Raw genomic sequence first — 25,175 nt, forward strand, 5'->3', positions numbered from 1 at the left:
ACTTCTGCGTCAAGTCAAGTGGATAACAAATCACATTAATTCTTGCGTTAGCTCGTTCTAACAGCAAAACTAATAAGTTGAACCCACCTGTTAGGCTGATGTGGTGTGCTTGCGTGGACAACATGCTGAGTTGGATAATAGACCCACCCGTCAATGACTCAAGTATTTTATCCTTTTTTCTTTCTTCATCTTCCCCCGCGAGTAAATTGCTCTCCCTGCGCTCGTCCTTCCACCGGCGCCGGCTCCGACCGACTCACCTAACATGACGGCGCTGTCGTACGATCTCCTAGTGCATGAGTCATCGGATCCACCCCGTAAAGCACCGTGGTGCGCTACCTCCTTCCATGCAGCATCGAACTCAGCGGCGCAACGTCGATCGACGCTGAGCTGCAACACCGCTGCAGTAACTGACCACCTAACACACCTGTCAGGACGGGCAGGCAAGCCGTGCCTCGAGATTGATGGAGCGGGCGCGTGGGGGCTCGGCCTCGTCGAGTCTGGCAAGGATGCGGGCGGGCGAGGGCTCGATCTCGCTGGAACTGGCAGGGATGCGGGCGGGCGGGAGCTCGACCTCGTCGGAGCTGCCAAAGGCGCGGGAACGCGAGGCCTCTGCCTCGTCGGAGTTAGCAAGGGTGCAAACACGCGGGGATTCCACCTCGTCGGAGTGGGCAGGGGCGCGGGCACTCGGGGGTTCAGATTGGTGGTAGCAGGCGGGGTTTGGACTCGCCTGAGCAGGCAGGGCTCGACCTCGCCGGAGCTGGCAGGGGCGCGGCCTCGCGATGGTTCGGCCTCGCCGGAGCGGGCAGGGTCAACCGCCGCTGTTGTTCTTCCATGGACAACGCTCCTATGAAAAAGAAGAAGGAGATGAGAGAGAAAACAAAAGGTGTGGCTCACAGGTGGGACCCTCATCCACCTCAGCAAGTGAGACATTGACTAGGAGAAGTCTTTGCCACATCAGCCTGAATAGAGGGGTCCCACTAGTCAATTTTGCTGTTAGACGCGCTAAATTTAGAATTAGTGTGATTTGTTATCCACTTGACGCAGAAGTGGTGGTCTTTTGTGTTTTTTTGCAAAAATGGTGATTTTGAAGTACTGTTGCCACATTTGTGGTGGTTTTGAGCAATTTACTCGCAGGACGACGACACTGTTGTACCACCTTGGCTGTCCGCTCACTCCTTGCCAGACCTACATCTGGGAACTAAGCCCGTTTTGGGTACACACCTCTCGTCCTTCCGCCACCCATGGAACCTCCGTCCCTATAGTTGTCGTCCACTGCAGGCATCATGCCCAACACTTGTTTGTCCAAATGCCATAGCCAAAGTGTTGACGAAGCCAAGGCAATTACTCGTACAACATGTGCTTCTACAACAACTTCATGGATTGTGTGGGGGCATTCGACGAAACGACGATGATGCAGGCGGTCCTAGCAGACGCAGAGCGCATATCGTGAATTTTAAGGGATCGATCAAGGGGCGTCAAATGTAAAATCGGAAGAGGGAACCGGGACATTTGATACAGATGGACGACTACATTACCCCGGATGCCCTATTTGTGGACAATTTTCATTGATGCTTTCACATGCGGAAAAATGCTTTTGATCGTCTGTACAATGGTATCCAGGCCTATCATGTCTACTTCTTGAAGAAGGACGTCATCACGAAAATTGAAATATTTGGTTACCGTAAGTGCATGTTGCATTGATGATGCTTGTCTATGGTACCGTCACATATTTGTGGGATGCCTACCTCTCGATGTCTGAAAACACATGGAGAGTTGTCATAACGAGGCTTGCTACTACGGTCATCAAGGCGTTTGGACAGTGGTACTTTAGAGAACACACTATCGGAGACACCACCTCGACCAGGCAATGGCTGGAGGCCACCACTGCATGAACCCACCTGAACCGCACGGTCCTGCACGACGTCCTCAACATGCCGTTACCAGCGGCCTGCTACTAGACGGCCACGCCACTGCCCAAGGGCGTTGCCCGGAGCAAGCCGCCTCGCTGCCAAGATCTAGATCGGTCGTGCCTCCTCACGGGATGAGGTCCGCCCCACCTCCTCCATCACGAGTAGGAAGGGGATCCCTGGCCACCGTCTGCGGTCATCGGGCTAGCCCGTTGGCGTCCTCAAACAAGACAGAGGGAGAAGCCCGACCGCTAGGGTTTGGGGGGATGTGAGTCGCCCGGGATGGGGATGACGCATGCAAATGCATACAACCATTTTAGTATGAGTATCAAGATAACATGGTCCTCAGAATTTTTTAAATGAGTATCAAGATATTTTTTGATGAGTAGTTTCACCATACACCAAACTTGATTCTCAATAATCTGAGCAAAAGCCCTCTCCATCACCTGCCAATTTTAAAAATTAAACTCGGATCGTTATGTTTCCCAATCACATGTTCAATCACTAAATCAAGGCTCTCTTTACAAAAAAATATTTTTTTTCATTTCTTTCTTGTGAAATACGTAAAATTCATTTAAAGGAAATGACTATGCACGCTTAAAAATTAACGGTTTGATGAATTGCACACCGTGTCCAGCCTCTCCTAGCAATATATGATATCATAAAATTGGGTTAAATGAAAGTTGTGCTTCAAACCAATTCGTAGTTGGATGGTTAGGAGAACTGTGGTATCCTCTGTTCATCAGAATTAAAATCTTAGAGTTAACATTGATGCTTACATTTTTTTGGATTTATTTCAAACTTTCCGGCGATGTGCGTCTAGTGGGACGAGCCGTTTCCATGGACTACGAAAGCGTCTGTGACGACTTCGTTAATCTTAAACTAATATGCTGGCTCAGTGTTTTAAAAATACTCATAGAGATATGATATGCATGCGTTTATAAGAATTAATGTATCTTATTTATGTGAGCGACTGCAAAGAGACACACCCCTCTTTACGCACGAAACAAAATTGTACTCCATCCATTTTAAATAAATGATTTAATTTTATATTAACTTTATACTAAGTTATTATAAAGTTAATTTCCCGAGGACAAATGAACAAATATATATGGATGCTACGACATCCATGATTTAATTATTTAGTTTGCTTTGTTTATTTTAATTATCATTATAAGTTACTCCCTCCGTTTCTAAATATAAGTCTTTGAAAAGATTTTATTAGTAGAGTACATACGAATGTATATAAATATATTTTAAAGTGTAGATTCACTCATTTTGCTCCGTATGTAGACCCCTAGTAAAATATCTTAAAAGACTTATATTTAGAAACGGAGGGAGTAGATGATTGCTGTATTTTGATATTGACATTTTAATAATTCCGAATATGTGGTAAATGTGTCAAATTCATATACAGCTGCTTTTAACAGGGTTTGATATTGTTTTGCTACTCGTGGGGTTGCAACGTAGCCCCTCTTTTGAGTCATGCTATGGAATAAAACTGCTTTTACTCGAAGAAAATCACAACAACTTGCCAGCAGAGTAATCCACATAGCGGGCGGCGGCTGTAGTCTGTACTGTACATCCGGTAGAATGCTACACATGTCAGTCATGGAGAACCTGACCGACTGACTATAGATACTCCACTATTTCCCTCACGTGCCTAATTAATCCTCTCTCTACATAGCCACAAAATACTCACGTGCACACATGGCGAAAGCACGCACACCAGCCGAACCAACAACCAACACACACACAGCCTTCACTTCACGCACGCAGTCAGTAGCCGCTGTCAACGTGGAGCGCGTACGTCTGGCCTCCGCCGCCCGCCTGGACGTCGCCTCCGGCGTAGCACAACCCTTCCTCCGGCATCAAGGCCTCCTCCAGGTTGAGGTTCATGCCGCTGCCGTGGTACAACATCATCTCGTCGACCCCCGCGCCGTCGACGGACATCCTCCTCTGGGCTTCGCTGCTGTCGAGGAGCAGCCGCTGCGTGTTGGCCCGCGCGCCCTCGTCCTGGCCGCTGCCCGCGAGGCGGCGCAGCACGTCGGGGTCGCCGACGACCTTGAGGAGGAAGGCGAGCATCTGCTTGGGCCGGCGCTCCGTCTCCTGCACCCGGCGCCACATGTCCGCCACGCGCTCCTCCGTCGCTCTCTGCTCGTTCCTCAGCCGGACCACCTCCATGGCCAGCGCCGTCGCGCCGGTGTCATCCTCCTCGTCGCCGTCGGCCCCGTCGCCCTTGCCGCGCTTGCCGCTGCCCTGGCGGCGCCGGACGATGCGGGGGAGGAGGTGCGTCTGGCCGCGGAGGAAGGAGGCGTGCGCGAACTCCCAGCGGTCCGGGTCGACCTTGCGGAAGCCGTAGGTGTTGAGCTGCCGGACGAAGCTGGAGAAGTTGGCGTGCTTGAAGTGCGCCGGCAGCAGCATCTCCGAGAAGGCGAAGGGGTCGGCGACGACGAAGCTGTTCCCGGCGGGGCCCCACGCGACCACGGCGTCGGTGGCACGGTCGTCCACCATCCCGTACGTCTTGGCCACGAACGGCGCCACCCCCGAGCCCATGCCGCCGCAGCTCATCATCGTGGCGACGGAGGGAGAGGACAGGAGATGCTTGCTTGGTGCTAGCTGGGGAAGGAGCGGTGACGGTGAGTGGATTGGGACGGAGACGGAGGGGGAGGGGGAGAAGCTGTGTCGTGTGGAGCGGAGCTGGGTGTATTTGTATATGTGCTGGGGATGTGGACGGGGGAAGGGGGACAGGTGGGCGGACGCGTGGTGGCGCGCGCAGGCGGCGAGAGTTTCGAGCCGCTGAGTCGACGTACAAGCGGCGGGAGCGGAGGCGCGCACGCGGCGGGCCTTGGATTGGACCGTCTCCACGAGTGCGTGCGTGCGTGCGTGACACTCCAAACAGAGTGGCAATGTACGTTTGGAATAGCATCAGCTCTTCCATCGGAAAGGCACAACGAGGGGACAAGCCTTTGACCTATATATACAGAAAAATAATATTACTGCTTCCTTATAAATAAATTTAAAATAGTTCTTTATGGAGTGAGTAATTGAACAAAAACTCAAAATATTTTTAAAATACTTTTGAAATAAACCTGACCATCCATTATACTTTCTCTCTAAACTAATATAAGAACATTTAGATCACTACTTAAATGATCTAAACGTTTTTATATTAATTTATGAAGGGAATACTTGTAAAAGAAAATCCCAAAGAAAAACCACCGCTGACATCAGGGCAAAAAGAAACCCAAATGTAGGTCAAAATAGTGTGAATAGTCACTTATATATAATTTTATTTCTTGCCTCGAGGTCATAACGTTTTTCTCTTAGTGAAAATTTTATATACTACTTCCTCCGTCACAGTTTATAAGGCGTGCACGTATACCTAGGTCATCAATTTAACATATATAAAATATATTATTTAATATAAAAAATATATCATTAGAAAATAGAACATCTAAAGTTTCTAATGATATATTTTTTGTAATATATGCCTCTCATTAAGTTGGTCAAACTGACGACCTAGGTATACGTACATGCCTTATAAACTGTGATGGAGGGAGTACTACAAAAGGAAGTCAACTTTATTCCAAAAAACTTTTGATTTTTTTATTTGGAGCTGATGGAATATTTTGTTTTTAAATTTGACTTTCTAAAAAACTAATGCCCTTTTTATTTGGAACTGATGGAATATTTTGTTTGGCGTGTGAAAGGATCGATATGGTTGACTAAAGGGGGGGGTGAATAGACAACGACCACTTTTTAATTAATCTTAGCAAGTTAAGGTAAACAACATATGGGTTCACAAATATTACGACAATGAGGTGAACCCTAATGGAGCTAACAACGAGAGCTATTAAGACAAGTAAGATATAGTCAACAACATAAGCATACACAAAGTAAAGGTTAGAGATAACCACAAGTGGAACCGATGGAGACGAGGATGTGTTACCGAAGTTCCTTCCCTTTGACAGGAACTACGTCTCCGTTGGAGCCGTGTGGAGGCACAATGCTCCCCAATAAGCCACTAAAGCCACCGTATTCTCCTCACGCCCTCGCACGATGCAAGATACCGTGATTCCACTATAGGTGCCCTTAGAGGCGGCGACCGAACCTTTACAAACAAGGTTGGGGCAAACTCCACACAAAGCTTGGAGGCTCCCAACTAGACCACGAAGCTTCATCACAATGGAATATGGCTTCGAGGTGACCTCAACCGTCTAGGATGCTCAAACACCCAAGAGTAACAAGATCCGCAAGGGATTGGTGGGGGAATCAACTTTTCTCTTGGTGGAAGTGTGGATCTAGGCCTTTTCAACCAATCCCTAAAGAATCAACAAGTTTGATTGGCTAGGGAGAGAGATCGGACACTTTTGAGCTTAGGGAGCAACAATGAAGCTTGGGGAGGTAAGAGATGAGGTTCCACAGCTAGAAGAACCCTTTATATAGTGGGGGAAAAATCCAACCATTTTCCCACTCTCTGCCCGAGCTCCAGCGGTACTACCGCTGGCTGCAGCGGTAATACCGCTGGCACTCCAGCGGTAATACCGCTGGCTGTAGCGGTACTACCGCTGGCCCCCTGGTAGTGCAAAGGCACTACCACCGCCAAGAAAGTCTTCGCAAAAAGGTCCGTCCATGAACAACCGCTAGGCAGGCGTGTTGGGTAACGTAGCATAAATTCAAAATTTTCCTACGCATATTCAGATCTTCCTATGGAGAGACTAGCAACGAGAGAGGGGTAAGAGCATCTTCATACCTTTGAAGATCGCTAAGCGGAAGCGTTGCTAGAACGCGGTTGATGGAGTCGTACTCGCAGCGATTCCGATCTAGTGCCGAACTACGGCACCTCCGCGTTCAACACACGTGCAGCCCGGTGACGTCTCCCGCACTTTGATCCAGCAAAGAGGAGGGAGAGGTTGGGGAAGAACTCCAGCAGCACGACGACGTGGTGTCGATGGAGAGACGAGGTCTCCCGGCAGGGCTTCGCCAAGCACCGGCAGAGAGAAGGAGAAAGAAGAGCAGGGCTGCGCCGAGGAGAGGGAAAAGTGTGTCTCTCAATGGCCAAAATCGCTCTCTATTTATAGGAGGAGGGGGAGGGCTGCGCCACCCCTAGGGTTCCCTGCCTAGGGGCCGGCGGCCACCAGATGGGAGAGGGGGGCGGCGGCTAGGGTGGGAGGGGGTGTGGCTCACCACCTCGTGGGCCTAAGGCCCACTTGCGCCTAGGGTTGCCCCCTCTCCCCACCACTTGCGCATTGGGCTGGGTGTGGGAGGCGCACCATCCCACCTAGGGGCTGGTTCCCTCCCGCACTTAGCCCATTTAGCATCTCGGGGTCGTTGCCCCCCTTCGGTGGACCCCGGGGCCACCTCCGGTGGTCCTGGTGGTCCCGGTATGTTACCGGTGACGCCCGAAACACTTCCGGTGTCCGAAACCATCCGTCCTATATATCAATCTTTACCTCCGGACCATTCCAGAGCTCCTCGTGACGTCCGAGATCTCATCCGGGACTCCGAACAACTTTCGGTAACCTCGTATAACAATTCCCTATAACCCTAGCGTCATCAAACCTTAAGTGTGTAGACCCTACGGGTTCGGGAGACAGGCAGACATGACCGAGACACCTCTCTGGCCAATAACCATCAGCGAGGTCTGGATACCCATGGTGGCTCCCACTTGCTCCACGATGATCTCATCGGATGAACCACGATGTCAAGGATTCAATCAATCCCGTATACGATTCCCTTTGTTTGTCGGTATAGAACTTGCCCGAGATTCGATCGTCGGTATACCTATACTTTGTTCAATCTCGTTACCGGTAAGTCTCTTTACTCGTTCCGTAGCACGTCATCGTGTGACTAACTCCTTAGTCACATTGAGCTCATGATGATGTTCTACCGAGTGGGCCCAGAGATACCTCTCCGTCACACGGAGTGACAAATCCCGATCTCGATTTGTACCAACCCAACAGACACTTTCGGAGGTACCCGTAGTGCACATTTATAGTCACCCAGTTACGTTGTGACGTCTCATACACCCAAAGCACTCCTACGGTATCCGGGAGTTGCACAATCTCACGGTCGAAGGAAAAGATACTTGCCATTAGAAAAGCTTTAGCATACGAACAATACGATCTAGTGCTATGCTTAGGATTGGGTCTTGTCCATCACATCATTCTCCCAATGATGTGATCCCGTTATCAATGACATCTAATGCCCATGATCAGGAAACCATGATCATCTATTGACTAACGAGCTAGCCAACTAGAGGCTTGCTAGGGACACATTGTGATCTATTTATTCACACATGTATTACTGTTTCCTGTTAATATAATTATAGCATGAACAATAGACGATTATCATGAACAAGGAAATATGATAATAACCATTTTATTATTGCCTCTAGGGCATATTTCCAACAGTCTCCCACTTGCACTAGAGTCAATAATCTAGTTACATTGTGATGTATCGAACACCCATAGCATTATGGTGTTGATCATGTTTTGCTCGTGGAAGAGGTTTAGTCAACGGGTCTGCAATATTCAGATCCGTGTGTACTTTACAAATATCTATCACTCCACTCTGGGCATGGTCCTGGATGGAGTTGTAGCGGCGTTTGATGTGCTTCGTCTTCCGGTGAAACCTGGGCTCCTTGGCTATGGCAATGGCCCCGGTGTTATCGCAGAAGAGTGTCATTGGACCCGACGCGCTTGGAACCACTCCAAGGTCGGTGATGAGCGCCTTCATCCAAATTCCTTCATGAGCTGCTTCTGAAGCAGCTATGTACTCCGCTTCACATGTAGATGCTACCACGACTTCTTGCTTGCTGCTGCACCAGCTCACTGCCCCACCATTCAACACATATATGTATCCGGTTTGTGACTTAGAGTCATCCGGATCTGTGTCGAAGCTAGCGTCGACGTAACCCTTTACGACGAGCTCTTCGTCACCTCCATAAACTAGAAACATTTCCTGAGTCCTTTTCAGGTACTTAAGGATATTCTTGACCGATGTCGAGTGTTCCATACCTGGATCACTTTGGTACCTCCCTGCCAAACTTATGACAAGGTTTATACCTGGATCAGTCTTCTTCTTGAAGATCCATTTATTTTCTATGGCTCGCCGGTCATCGGGCAATTCCACCAAAGTCCATACTTTGTTCTCATACACGGATCCTATCTCGGATTTCATAGCCTCAAGCCATTTGTTGGAATCCGGGCCCGCCATCGCTTCTTCATAGTTCGAAGGTTCACCGTTGTCTAACAACATGATTTCCATCACAGGGTTGCCGTACCACTCTGGTGCGGAGCGTGCCCTTGTGGACCTTTGCGGTTCAGTAGTAACTTGATCCGAAGCTTCATGATCATCATCATTAACTTCCTCTTCAGTCGGTGTAGGCGCCACAGGAACAACTTTCCGCGCTGCGCTACTATCCTGTTCAAGAGGGGGTGTAATTACCTCATCAAGTTCTACCTTCCTCCCACTTACTTCTTTCGAGAGAAACTCTTTCTCTAGAAAGGATCCGTTCTTGGCAACAAAGGTTTTACCTTCGGATCTAAGATAGAAGGTATACCCAATAGTTTCCTTAGGGTATCCTATGAATACGCATTTCTCCGCTTTGGGTTCGAGCTTTTCTGGTTGAAGTTTCTTCACATAAGCATCGCAGCCCCAAACTTTAAGAAACGACAACTTAGGTTTCTTGCCAAACCATAGTTCATACAGTGTCGTCTCAACGGATTTAGACGGTGCCCTATTTAAAGTGAATGTTGCAGTTTCTAATGCCTATCCCCAAAATGATAGCGGTAAGTCGGTAAGAGACATCATAGATCGTACCATATCTAATAAAGTGCGATTACGACGTTCAGACACTCCGTTGCGTTGCGGTGTGCCAGGCGGCGTCAGTTGTGAAACGATTCCACACTTCCTTAGGTGTGTGCCAAACTCGTGACTCAAATATTCTCCTCCACGATCAGATCATAGACATTTGATTTTTCTGTCACGTTGATTCTCAACCTCACTCTGAAATTCCTTGAACTTTTCAAACGTCTCAGATTTTTGCTTCATCAAGTAGATATACCCATACCTACTCAATGTTGGGGAACGTCGCAAGGGAAACAAAAATTTTCCTACGCGCACGAAGACCTATCATGGTGATGTCCATCTACGAGAGGGGATGAGTGATCTACGTACCCTTGTAGATCGTACAGCAGAAGCGTTAGTGAACGCGGTTGATGTAGTGGAACGTCCTCACGTCCCTCGATCCGCCCCGCGAACAATCCCGCGATCAGTCCCACGATCTAATACCGAACGGACGGCACCTCCGCGTTCAGCACACGTACAGCTCGACGATGATCTCGGCCTTCTTGATCCAGCAAGAGAGACGGAGAGGTAGAAGAGTTCTCCGGCAGCGTGACGGCGCTCCGGAGGTTGGTGATGATCTTGTCTCAGCAGGGCTCCGCCCGAGCTCCGCAGAAACGCGATCTAGAGGAAAAACCGTGGAGGTATGTGGTCGGGCTGCCGTGGAAAAGTCGTCTCAAATCAGCCCTAAAACCTCCGTATATATAGGTGGGAGGGAGGGGAGGAGGCAGCCTCAAAACCTAAAGGTTTGGCCGAAATTGGAGGTGGAGGAGTCCTACTCCAATCCTACTTGGAGTAGGATTCCACCTTCCCACTTGGAAACTCTTTCCACCTTGTGTTTTTTCCTTCTCAAACCTTATGGGCCTTAGTGGGAACTTATTCCAGCCCACTAGGGGCTGGTTTATCTCTTACCATAGCCCATGAGACCCCTTGGGGCGTGACACCCCTCCCGATGGTCCCCGACACCCCTCCCGGCACTCCCGGTACACTACCGATGAGCCCGAAACTTTTCCGGTAATGCACGGAAACCTTCCGGTAACCAAATGAGGTCATCCTATATATCAATCTTTGTTTCCAGACCATTCCGGAAACCCTCATGACGTCCGTGATCTTATCCGGGACTCCGAACAACATTCGGTAACCAACCATATAACTCAAATACGCATAAAACAACGTCGAACCTTAAGTGTGCAGACCCTGCGGGTTCGAGAACTATGTAGACATGACCCGAGAGACTCCTCGGTCAATATCCAATAGCGGGACCTGGATGCCCATATTGGATCCTACATATTCTACGAAGATCTTATCGTTTGAACCTCAGTGCCAAGGATTCATATAATCCCGTATGTCATTCCCTTTGTCCTTCGGTATGTTACTTGCCCGAGATTCGATCGTTAGTATCCGCATACCTATTTCAATCTCGTTTACCGGCAAGTCTCTTTACTCGTTCCGTAATACAAGATCCCGCAACTTACATTAAGTTACATTGCTTGCAAGGCTTGTGTGTGATGTTGTATTACCGAGTGGGCCCCGAGATACCTCTCCGTCACACGGAGTGACAAATCCCAGTCTTGATCCATACTAACTCAACTAACACCTTCGGAGATACCTGTAGAGCATCTTTATAGTCACCCAGTTACGTTGCGACGTTTGATACACACAAAGCATTCCTCCGGTGTCAGTGAGTTATATGATCTCATGGTCATAGGAATAAATACTTGACACGCAGAAAACAGTAGCAACAAAATGACACGATCAACATGCTACGTCTATTAGTTTGGGTCTAGTCCATCACATGATTCTCCTAATGATGTGATCCCGTTATCAAGTGACAACACTTGCCTATGGCCAGGAAACCTTGACCATCTTTGATCAACGAGCTAGTCAACTAGAGGCTTACTAGGGACAGTGTTTTGTCTATGTATCCACACAAGTATTGTGTTTCCAACTAATACAATTATAGCATGGATAATAAACGATTATCATGAACTAAGAAATATAATAATAACTAATTTATTATTGCCTCTAGGGCATATTTCCAACAGTCTCCCACTTGCACTAGAGTCAATAATCTAGTTCACATCACCATGTGATTCCAACGAATCCAACACCCGTATAGTTATGGGGTCTGATCACGTCTTGCTTGTGAGAGAGGTTTTTAGTCAACGGCTCTGAAACTTTCAGATCCGTGCGTTCTTTACAAATCTTTATGTCATCTTATAGATGCTGCTACTACGTGCTATTCGGAAATGCTCCAAATATCTACTCTACTGTATGAATCCGTTTCACTACCCATAGTTATTCAGATTAGTGTCAAAGCTTGCATCAACGTAACCCTTTACGACGAACTCTTTAACCACCTCCATAATCGAGAAAAATTCCTCAGTCCATTTGTTACCAAGGATAAATTTTGACCGCTGCTAGTGATTCAATCATGGATCACTCTCTGTACCTCTCAACAGACTTTGAGTCAAGGCACACATCAGGTGCGGTACACAGCATGGCATACTTTAGATTCTACGGCTAAGGCATAGAAGACGACCTTCGTCTATTCTCTTTATTCTGCCGTGGTCGGGTTTTGAGTCTTACTCAAATTCACACCTTACAACGCAACCAAGAACTCCTTCTTTGTTGATCTATTTTGAACTCCTTCAAAACTTGTCAAGGCATGCATCTTGTTGAAACTTCCATTAAGCGCTTTCGATCTATCTCCATAGATCTTTGATGCTCAACGTTCAAGTAGCTCAATCCAGGTATTCCTTTGAAAACTCCTTTCAAACAACCTTGTATGCTTTACAGAAATTCTACATTACTTCTGATCCACAATATGTCAACCACATATACTTATCAGAAATTCTATAGTGCTCCCACTCACTTCTTTGGAAATACAAGTTTCTCACAAACTTTGTACAAACCCAAAATCTTTGATCATCTCATCAAAGTGTATATTCCAACTCCGAGATGCTTGCACCAGTCCACTGAAGGATCGCTGGAGCTTGCATACTTGCTAGTATCTTTAGGATCGACAAAACCTTCTGGTTGTATCACATACAATGTTTGCTCAAGGAAACCGTCGAGAAAACAATGCTTTGATATCCTACGTGCAATATTTCATAAATAATGCATCAACAACTAACATAATTCTAACAGACCTTTAGCATCGCTACGAGTGAGAAAGTCTCATCACAGTCAACTGTTTGATCTTGTCGAAAACATCTTTGCGACAAGTCGAGCTTTTCTTAATAGTGACTTATCACCATCATCGTCTGTCTTCCTTTAAAGATCCATTTTTACTCAATAGTCCTATGACCATCAAGTAGTTCTACCAAAGTCTTCACTTTGTTTTCACACATGGATCCTCTCTCGGATTTCATGGCTTCCAGCCATTTGTCGGAATCTGGGCCCACCATCGCTTTCTCCATAACTCGTAGGTTCACTGTTGCTCAACAACATGACCTCCAAGACAGGGTTACCGTACTACTCTGCAGCAGTATGCGACCTTGTCGACCTACGAGGTTTGTAGTAACTTGATTCGAAGCTCAATGATCACCATCATCAGCTTCTACTTCAATTGGTGTAGGCGCCACAGGAACAACTTCCTACGCCCTGCTACACACTAGTTGAAGTGATGGTTCAATAACCTCATCAAGTTCTACTACCCTCCCACTCAATTCTTTCGAGAGAAACCTTTCCTCGAGAAAGGATCCGTTTCTAGAAACAAACACTTTGCTTTCGGATCTGAGATAGGAGATGTACCCAACTGTTTTGGATATCCTATGAAGATGCATTTATCCGCTTTGGGTTCGAGCTTATCAGACTGAAACCTTTTCACATAAGTGTCGAAACCCCAAACTTTCATGAAACGACAGTTTAGATTTCTCTAAACCTCAGTCTATACTGTGTCATCTCAACGGAAATACGCGGTGCCCTATTTAAAGTGAGTGCGGTTGTCTCTAATGCATAACCCATAAATGATAGTGGTAATTCGATAAGAGACATCACAGTATGCACCATACTAAATAGTGCGTGGCTATGATGTTCAGACACATCATCACACTATGATGTTCCAGGTGGCATGAACTGTGAAACAATTTCCACATTGTCTTAACTGTGTACCAAAAAACTCGTAACTCAGATATTCATTTCTATGATCACATCGTAGACAGTTCATCTTCTTGTTACGACGAACTTCACTCTGAAACAGAATTGAACTTTTCAATATTTCAGATTTGTGATTCATTAAGTAAATACTTCTGTATCTACTCAAGTCGTCAGTGAAGTAAGAACATAATGATATCCACTGCGTGCCTCAGCACTCACTGGACTGCATACATCAAAATGTATCACTTTCCAACAAGTTACTATCTTGTTTCATCTCAACGAAAACAAGGCCTTGCTCATGTGGTATGATTTGCATGTCACTAGTGATTCGAAATCAGGTGAGTACAAAGATCCATCAGCATGGAGCCTCTTCATGCAATTTATACTAACATGACTCAAGCGGCAGTGCCACAAGTAAGTGGTACTATCATTATTAACTCGTATCTTTTGGCACCAATGTGTAACACTACAATCGAGATTCAATAAACCATTGAAGGTGATTATTCAAGCAAATAGAGTAACCATTATTCTCTTTGAATGAATAATCGTATTGCAATAAACACGATCCAATCATGTTCACGCTTAACGCAAACACCAAATAACAATTATTTAGGTTCAACACCAATCCCGATGGTAGAGGGAGCGTGCGACGTTTGATTATATCAACCTTGGAAACACTTCCAACACATATCGTCACCTCGCCTTTAGCTAGTCTCCGTTTATGCCGTAGCTTTCATTTCGCGTTACTAATCACTTAGCAACCGAACCGGTATCCAATACCCTCGTGCTACTAGGAGTACTAGTAAAGTACACATCAACATTATGTATATCACATATATACTTCTCTCGACTTTTCCAGCCTTCTTATCCACCAAGTATCTAGAGTTGCTTCGCCTCAGTGACTGTTCCCCTTATTATAGAAGCACTTAGTCTCGGGTTTGGGTTTAATCTTGGGTCTCTTCATTAGTGCAGCAACTGTTTTGCCGTTTCACGAAGTATCCCTTCTAGCCCTTGCCTTTCTTGAAACTTAGTGGTTTTACTAACCATCAACTATTGATGCTCCTTCTTGATTTCTACTTTCGCAGTGTCAAACATCACGAATCACTCAAAAGATCATAGTATCTATCCTTGATATGTTATAGTTCATCACGAAGCTCTCATAGCTTGGTGGCAGTGACTTTGGAGAACCATCACTATCTCATCTGGAAGATTAACTCCCACTTGATTCAAGCGATTGTCGTACTCACACAATCTGAGCACACGCTCAACGATTGAGCTTTTCTCCTTTACTTTGTGGACAAAGAATCTTGTTTGGAGGTCTCGAACCTCTTAACAAGGGCACAAGCATGAAATCACAATTTCATCTCTTCGGAACATCACTTATGTTCCGTGACGTTTTAGAACGTTTTCGGCGCCTTGCTTCTAAGCCATCAAGTATCTTGCACTGAACTATCGTGTAGTCATCAGTAATGTGTATGTCGGATGTTCATAGCATCCACAGACGACGCTCGAGGTGCAGCACACCGAGTGGTGCATTAAGGACATAAGCCTTCTGCGTAGCAACGAGGACAATCCACGGTTTTACAGACTCAGTCTGCAAAGGTTGCTACTATCAATTTTCAACTAAATTTTCTCTAGGAACATGTAAAAATAGTAGAGCTATAGCGCAAGCTACATCGTAATTCGCAAAGACCATTAGACTATGTTCATGACAATTAGTTCAATTAATCATATTACTTAAGAACTCCTACTCAAAAAGTACATCTCTCTAGTCATTTGAGTGGTACACGATCCAAATCCGCTATCTCAAGTCCGATCATCACGTGAGTCGAGAATAGTTTCAGTGGTAAGCATCCCTATGCTAATCATATCAACTATACGATTCATGCTCGACCTTTCGGTCTCATGTGTTCCGAGGCCATGTCTGCACATGCTAGGCTCGTCAAGCTTAACCCGAGTGTTCCACGTGTGCAACTATTTTGCACCCGTTGTATGTGAACGTTGAGTCTATCACACCCGATCATCACGTGGTGTCTCGAAACGAAGAACTGTCGCAACGGTGCACAGTCGGGGAGAACACAATTTCGTCTTGAAATTTTAGTGAGAGATCACCTCATAATGCTACCGTCGTTCTAAGCAAAATAAGGTGCATAAAAGGATTAACATCACATGCAATTCATAAGTGACATGATATGGCCATCATCACGTGCTTCTTGATCTCCATCACCAAAGCACCGGCACGATCTTCTTGTCACCGGCGCCACACCATGATCATCCATCAACGTGTCGCCATCGGGGTTGTCGTGCTACTTATGCTATCACTACTAAAGCTACATCCTAGCAAAATAGTAAACGCATCTGCAAGCACATATGTTAGTATAAAGACAACCCTATGGCTCCTGCCGGTTGCCGTACCATCGACGTGCAAGTCGATATTTCTATTACAACATGATCATCTCATACATCCAATATATCACATCACATCATTGGCCATATCACATCACAATCATACCCTGCAAAAACAAGTTAGACGTCCTCTAATTTTGTTGTTGCAAGTTTTACGTGGTGACCAAGGGTATCTAGTAGGATCGCATCTTACTTACGCAAACACCACAACGGAGATGTATGAGTTGCTATTTAACCTCATCCAAGGACCTCCTCGGTCAAATCCGATTCAACTAAAGTTGGAGAAACCGTCACTTGCCAGTCATCTTTGAGCAAAGGGGGTTACTCGTAACGATGAAACCAGTCTCTCGTAAGCGTACGAGTAATGTCGGTCCAAGCCGCTTCAATCCAACAATGCCGCGGAATCAAGAAAAGACTAAGGAGGGAAGCAAAACGCACATCACCGCCCACAAAACCTTTTGTGTTCTACTCGAGAAGACATCTACGCATGAACCTAGCTCATGATGCCACTGTTGGGGAACGTCGCAAGGGAAACAAAAATTTTCCTACGCGCACGAAGACCTATCATGGTGATGTCCATCTACGAGAGGGGATGAGTGATCTACGTACCCTTGTAGATCGTACAGCAGAAGCGTTAGTGAACGCGGTTGATGTAGTGGAACGTCCTCACGTCCCTCGATCCGCCCCGCGAACAATCCCGCGATCAGTCCCACGATCTAGTACCGAACGGACGGCACCTCCGCGTTCAGCACACGTATAGCTCGACGATGATCTCGGCCTTCTTGATCCAGCAAGAGAGACGGAGAGGTAGAAGAGTTCTCCGGCAGCGTGACGGCGCTCCGGAGGTTGGTGATGATCTTGTCTCAGCAGGGCTCCGCCCGAGCTCCGCAGAAACGCGATCTAGAGGAAAAACCGTGGAGGTATGTGGTCGGGCTGCCGTGGAAAAGTCGTCTCAAATCAGCCCTAAAACCTCCGTATATATAGGTGGGAGGAAGGGGAGGAGGCAGCCTCAAAACCTAAAGGTTTGACCGAAATTGGAGGTGGAGGAGTCCTACTCCAATCCTACTTGGAGTAGGATTCCACCTTCCCACTTGGAAACTCTTTCCACCTTGTGTTTTTTCCTTCTCAAACCTTATGGGCCTTAGTGGGAACTTATTCCAGCCCACTAGGGGCTGGTTTATCTCTTCCCATAGCCCATGAGACCCCTTGGGGCGTGACACCCCTCCCGATGGTCCCCGACACCCCTCCCGGCACTCCCGGTACACTACCGATGAGCCCGAAACTTTTCCGGTAATGCACGGAAACCTTCCGGTAACCAAATGAGGTCATCCTATATATCAATCTTTGTTTCCAGACCATTCCGGAAACCCTCATGACGTCCGTGATCTTATCCGGGACTCCGAACAACATTCGGTAACCAACCATATAACTCAAATACGCATAAAACAACGTCGAACCTTAAGTGTGCAGACCCTGCGGGTTCGAGAACTATGTAGACATGACCCGAGAGACTCCTCGGTCAATATCCAATAGCGGGACCTGGATGCCCATATTGGATCCTACATATTCTACGAAGATCTTATCGTTTGAACCTCAGTGCCAAGGATTCATATAATCCCGTATGTCATTCCCTTTGTCCTTCGGTATGTTACTTGCCCGAGATTCGATCGTTAGTATCCGCATACCTATTTCAATCTCGTTTACCGGCAAGTCTCTTTACTCGTTCCGTAATACAAGATCCCGCAACTTACATTAAGTTACATTGCTTGCAAGGCTTGTGTGTGATGTTGTATTACCGAGTGGGCCCCGAGATACCTCTCCGTCACACGGAGTGACAAATCCCAGTCTTGATCCATACTAACTCAACTAACACCTTCGGAGATACCTGTAGAGCATCTTTATAGTCACCCAGTTACGTTGCGACGTTTGATACACACAAAGCATTCCTCCGGTGTCAGTGAGTTATATGATCTCATGGTCATAGGAATAAATACTTGACACGCAGAAAACAGTAGCAACAAAATGACACGATCAACATGCTACGTCTATTAGTTTGGGTCTAGTCCATCACATGATTCTCCTAATGATGTGATCCCGTTATCAAGTGACAACACTTGCCTATGGCCAGGAAACCTTGACCATCTTTGATCAACGAGCTAGTCAACTAGAGGCTTACTAGGGACAGTGTTTTGTCTATGTATCCACACAAGTATTGTGTTTCCAACTAATACAATTATAGCATGGATAATAAACGATTATCATGAACTAAGAAATATAATAATAATTAATTTATTATTGCCTCTAGGGCATATTTCCAACACTCAAATCATCGGTGAGAGTGAGAACATAACGATAACCACCGCGAGCCTCAACGTTCATTGGACCACACACATCAGTATGTATTATTTCCAATAAGTCGGTTGCTCTCTCCATTATTCCTGAGAATGGAGTCTTAGTCATCTTGCCCATGAGGCACGACTCGCATGTGTCAAATGATTCAAAGTCAAGAGACTCTAATAGTCCATCAGTATGGAGCTTCTTCATGCGCTTAACGCCGATATGACCAAGACGGCAGTGCCACAAGTATGTGGGACTATCATTATCAACTTTACATCTTTTGGTACTCACACTATGAATATGTGTAACATCACGATCGAGATTCATCAAGAATAAACCATTCACCAGCGGAGCATGACCATAAAACATATCACTCATATAAATAGAACAACCATTATTCTCTGACTTAAATGAGTAGCCGTCTCGCATTAAGCAAGACCCTGATACAATGTTCATGCTTAAAGCTGGTACTAAATAACAATTATTAAGGTTTAAAACTAATCCCGATGGTAGATGTAGAGGTAGCGTGCCGACGGCGATCACATCGACCTTTGAACCATTCCCGACGCGCATCGTCACCTCGTCCTTGGCCAGTCTCCGCTTATTCCGCAGTTCCTGCTTTGAGTTGCAAATGTGAGCAACAGCACCGGTATCAAATACCCAGGAGCTACTACGAGCGCTGGTAAGGTACACATCAATAACATGTATATCACATATACCTTTAACGTTGCCGGCCTTCTTGTCCGCTAAGTATTTGGGGCAGTTCCGCTTCCAGTGACCTTTTCCCTTGCAATAGAAGCACTCAGTCTCGGGCTTGGGTCCATTCTTTTTCTTCTTCCCGGTATCTGGCTTACCGGGCGCGGCAACAGCTTTGCCGTCTTTCTTGAAGTTCTTCTTACCCTTGCCTTTCTTGAAACTAGTGGTCTTGTTGACCATCAACACTTGATGCTCTTTCTTGATTTCTACTTCTGCAGACTTGAGCATCGAGTACAACTCAGGAATGGTCTTCTCCATCCCTTGCATGTTGTAGTTAAGCACAAAGCCTTTATAGCTTGGTGGGAGAGACTGGAGGATTCTGTCAATTATAGCATCATCCAGAAGTTCGACTCCAAGTGAAGCCAGACGACCGTGTAACCCAGACATTTTGAGTATGTGCTCACTGACAGAACTGTTCTCCTCCATCTTACAGCTAAAGAACTTGTCGGAGACTTCATATCTCTCGACACGGGCATGAGCTTGAAAAACTAGCTTCAGCTCCTGGAACATCTCATATGCTCCGTGTTGCTCAAAACGCCTTTGGAGCCCCGTTTCTAAACTGTATAACATGCCACACCTAACCAGAGAGTAGTCATCACTCCGCGTTTGCCAGACGTTCAGAATGTCCTGGGCTGCTGCGGGAGCGGGAGGGTCACCTAGCGGCGCATCAAGGACATAAGCCTTTTTAGCTGCTTCGAGGATGAGCTTCAAGTTGCGAACCCAGTCTCCATAGTTGCTACCATCATCTTTCAGCTTGTTTTTCTCTAGGAATGCGTTGAAATTGAGGTTGACGTTGGCCATCTACAATATTTATAAAGACAACTTTTAGACTAAGTTCATGACAATTAAGTTCATTTAATCAAATTAAGTATGAACTCCCACTTAAATCGACATCATTCTAGTCATCTAAGTGATACATGATCCATGTTGACTAACCCGTGTCCGATCATCACGTGAGACGGACTAGTCACCATGGTGAGCAACTCCATGCTGATCGTATTCAACCATACGACTCATGTTCGACCTTTCGGTCTCTTGTATTCGAGGTCATGTTCGTACATGCTAAGCTCGTCGAGTCAACCTAGGTGTTTCACGTGTGTAAATCTGGCTTACACACGTTGTATGCGAACGTTAGAATCTATCACACCCGATCATCACGTGGTGCTTCGAGACAACGAACCTTCGCAACGGTGCACACTTAGGGGAATACGTTCTCGAAATTTTAAGAGGGGTCATCTTATTATGCTACCGTCGTTCTAAGCAATAAGATGTAAAACATGATAAACATCACAATGCAATCATATAGTGACATGATATGGCCATCATCATCTTTGCTCTTTCGATCTCCATCTTCAGGCATCGCATGATCATCATCGTCACTGGCGTGACACCATGATCTCCATCATCATGATCTCCATCATCGTGTCTCCGTGAAGTCGTCAGTCCAACTACTACTATCACTACTACTATAGCTAACCGTTAGCAATGAAGTAAAAGTAGTAAGCACATAGCGTTGCATCTCATACAATAAATTAAGACAACTCCTATGGCTCCTGCCGGTTGTCTTACTCATCGACATGGAAGTTGTGAAACCTATTACAATAACATGATCATCTCATACATCATACATGCAACATCAGAACTTTGGCCATATCACATCACATGTCAAACCCTGCAAAAACAAGTTAGACGTCCTCTAATTGTTGTTGCAAGTTTTACGTGGCTGATTTGGGTTTCTTGCAAGAACGCCTTCTTACCTACGTGACAGCCACAACGATGATATGCTAAAGCTATTTACCCTTCATAAGGACCCTTTTCATCAAATCCAATCCGACTAGAGTAGGAGAGACAGACACCCTCTAGCCACCTTTATGCACGGTGTGCATGTCTGTCGGTGGAACCAGTCTCACGTAAGCGTACGTGTAAAGTCGGTCCGGGCCGCTTCATCCCACAATACCGCCGGAAAAGAATAAGACTAGTAGCGGCAAGCAAATTGACAAATCATCGCCCACAACTTTTGTGTTCTACTCGTGCATAGAATCTACGCATAGAAAACCTGGAACGGATGCCACTGTTGGGTAACGTAGCATAAATTCAAAATTTTCCTACGCATATTCAGATCTTCCTATGGAGAGACCAGCAACGAGAGAGGGGTAAGAGTGTTGGAGAACGTCGCATGGGAAACAAAAATTTTCCTACGCGCACGAAGACCTATCATGGTGATGTCCATCTACGAGAGGGGATTTTCGATCTACGTACCCTTGTAGATCGCACACCAGAAGCGTTAAGAAACGCGGTTGATGTAGTGGAACGTCCTCACGTCCCTCGATCCGCCCCGCGAACCGTCCCACGAACCGTCCCGCGATCCGTCCCACGATCTGCTCCGATCTAGTGCCGAACGGACGGCACCTCCGCGTTCAGCACACGTACAGCTTGACGATGATCTCGGCCTTCTTGATCCAGCAAGAGAGACGGAGAGGTAGATGAGTTCACCGGCAGCGTGACCGCGCTCCGGAGGTTGGTGGTGATCTAATCTCAGCAGGGCTCCGCTCGAGCTCCGCAGAAACGCGATCTAGAGGTAAAACCGTGGAGGTATGTGGTCGGGCTGCCGTGGCAAAAGTTGTCTCAAATCAGCCCTAAAACCCCACTATATATAGGAGGGAGGGAGGGAGGGGAGGAGGCAGCCTCAAACCCTCAAGGTTTGGCCGAAATTTGAGGTGGAGGAGTCCTACTCCAATCCTACTTGGAGTAGGATTCCACCTTCCCACTTGGAAACTCTTTCCACCTTGTGTTTTTCCCTTCTCAAACCTTATGGGCCTTAGTGGGAACTTATTCCAGCCCACTAGGGGCTGATTTACCTCTTCCCATATCCCATAAGACCCCTTGGGGCGTGACACCCCTCTCGATGGTCCTCGGCACTCCCAGTACATTACCGATGAGCCCGAAACTTTTCCGGTAATGCACGAAAACCTTCCGGTAACCAAATGAGGTCATCCTATATATCAATCTTCGTTTCCGGACCATTCCGGAAACCCTCGTGACATCCGCGATCTCATCCGGGACTCCGAACAACATTCGGTAACCAACCATATAACTCAAATACGCATAAAACAACATCGAACCTTAAGTGTGCAGACCCTACGGGTTCGAGAACTATGTAGACATGACCCGAGAGACTCCTCGGTCAATATCCAATAGCGGGACCTGGATGCCCATATTGGATCCTACATATTCTACGAAGATCTTATCCTTTGAACCTCAGTGCCAAGGATTCATATAATCCCGTATGTCATTCCCTTTGTCCTTCGGTATGTTACTTGCCTGAGATTCGATCGTCAGTATCCGCATACCTATTTCAATCTCGTTTACCGGCAAGTCTCTTTACTCGTTCCGTAATACAAGATCCCGCAACTTACACTAAGTCACATTGCTTGCAAGGCTTGTGTGTGATGTTGTATTACCGAGTGGGCCCCGAGATACCTCTCCGTCATACGGAGTGACAAATCCCAGTCTTGATCCATACTAACTCAACGAACACCTTCGGAGATACCTGTAGAGCATCTTTATAGTCACCCAGTTACGTTGCGACGTTTGATACACACAAAGCATTCCTCCGGTGTCAGTGAGTTATATGATCTCATGGTCATAGGAACAAATACTTGACACGCAGAAAACAGTAGCAACAAAATGACACGATCAACATGCTACGTCTATTAGTTTGGGTCTAGTCCATCACATGATTCTCCTAATGATGTGATCCCGTTATCAAGTAACAACACTTGCCTATGGCCAGGAAACCTTGACCATCTTTGATCAACGAGCTAGTCAACTAGAGGCTTACTAGGGACAGTGTTTTGTCTATGTATCCACACATGCACTGTGTTTCCAATCAATACAATTATAGCATGGATAATAAACGATTATCATGAACAAAGAAATATAATAATAACTAATTTATTATTGCCTCTAGGGCATATTTCCAACAAAGAGCATCTTCATACCTTTGAAGATCGCTAAGCGGAAGCGTTGCTAGAACGCGGTTGATGGAGTCGTACTCGCAGCGATTCCGATCTAGTGCCGAACTACGACATCTCCGTGTTCAACACACGTGCAGCCCGGTGACGTCTCCCGCACCTTGATCCAGCAAGGAGGAGGGAGAGGTTGGGGAAGAACTCCAGCAGCACGACGGCGTGGTGTCGATGGAGAGACGAGGTCTCCCGGTAGGGCTTCGCCAAGCACCGGCACAGAGGAGGAGAAAGAAGAGCAGGGCTGCGCCAAGGGAGAGGGAAAAGTGTGTCTCTCAATGGCCAAAACCCCTCTCTATTTATAGGAGGAGGGGGGAGGGCTGCGCCACCCCTAGGGTTCCCTCCCTAGGGGCCGGCGGCCACCAGATGGGAGAGGAGGGCGGCGGCTAGGGTGGGAGGGGGTGTGGCGCACCACCTCGTGGGCCTAAGGCCCACCTGCGCCTAGGGTTGCCCCCTCTCCCCACCACTTGCGCATTGGGCTGGGTGTGGGAGGCGCACCAGCCCAACTAGGGGCTGGTTCCCTCCCGCACTTAGCCCATTTAGCCTCTCGGGGTCGTTGCCCCCTTCGGTGGACCCCCGGGGCCACCTCCGGTGGTCCTGGTGGTCCCGATATGTTACCGGTGACGCCCGAAACACTTCCGGTGTCCGAAACCATCCGTCCTATATATCAATCTTTACCTCCGGACCATTCCGGAGCTCCTCGTGACGTCCGGGATCTCATCTGGGACTCCGAACAACTTTTGGTAACTTTGTATAACAATTCCCTATAACCCTAGCGTCATCGAACCTTAAGTGTGTAGACCCTACGGGTTCGGGAGACAGACAGACATGACCGAGACACCTCTCTGGCCAATAACCATCAGCGGGGTCTGGATACCCATGGTGGCTCCCACTTGCTCCACGATGATCTTATCAGATGAACAACGATGTCAAGGATTCAATCAATCCCGTATACGATTCCCTTTGTTTGTCGGTATAGAACTTGCCCGAGATTCGATCGTCAGTATACCTATACCTTGTTCAATCTCGTTACCGGTAAGTCTCTTTACTCATTCCGTAGCACGTCATCGTGTGACTAACTCCTTAGTCACATTGAGCTCATGATGATGTTCTACCAAGTGGGCCCAGAGATACCTCTCCGTCACACGGAGTGACAAATCCCGATCTCGATTCGTACCAACCCAACAGACACTTTCGGAGGTACCCGTAGTGCACCTTTATAGTCACCCAGTTACGTTGTGACGTTTGATACACCCAAAGCACTCCTACAGTATCCGGGAGTTGCACAATCTCACGGTCGAAGGAAAAGATACTTGACATTAGAAAAGCTTTAGCATACGAACAATACGATCTAGTGCTATGCTTAGGATTGGGTCTTGTCCATCACATCATTCTCCCAATGATGTGATCCCGTTATCAATGACATCTAATGCCCATGATCAGGAAACCATGATCATCTATTGACTAACGAGCTAGCCAACTAGAGGCTTGCTAGGGACACATTGTGATCTATTAATTCACACATGTATTACTATTTCCTGTTAATACAATTATAGCATGAACAATAGACGATTATCATGAACAAGGAAATATGATAATAACCATTTTATTATTGCCTCTAGGGCATATTTCCAACAAGGCGGTACTAAGCTCCTGGAGCAGTACTACCGCTGACCAGGGGCGGTACTACCGCCAGCTAGCGGTACTACCGCTGGCTGCAGCGGTACTACCGCTAGCACTCCAGCGGTACTACCGCTAGGGCCAGCGGTACTACCGCTTGGCCCAGCGGTAC

At 46.9% G+C, this 25,175-nt stretch overlaps 1 protein-coding gene across 1 annotated transcript; it reads right to left on the reverse strand.

Annotated features, from left to right (window-relative positions):
• Positions 1-3,383: 3,383 nt before the first annotated feature.
• On the reverse strand, positions 3,384-4,585 carry LOC123447592 (heat stress transcription factor C-2a-like). The gene has a single exon (XM_045124202.1). The coding sequence runs from the start codon at positions 4,479-4,481 to the stop codon at positions 3,687-3,689; it is 795 nt and encodes a 264-aa protein (XP_044980137.1). The 5' UTR covers positions 4,482-4,585; the 3' UTR covers positions 3,384-3,686.
• Positions 4,586-25,175: the final 20,590 nt, after the last annotated feature.

The sequence above is a fragment of the Hordeum vulgare genome, chromosome 4H (genome assembly GCF_904849725.1).
Source record: "Hordeum vulgare subsp. vulgare chromosome 4H, MorexV3_pseudomolecules_assembly, whole genome shotgun sequence".
Classification (NCBI taxonomy): Eukaryota; Viridiplantae; Streptophyta; class Magnoliopsida; order Poales; family Poaceae; genus Hordeum; species Hordeum vulgare.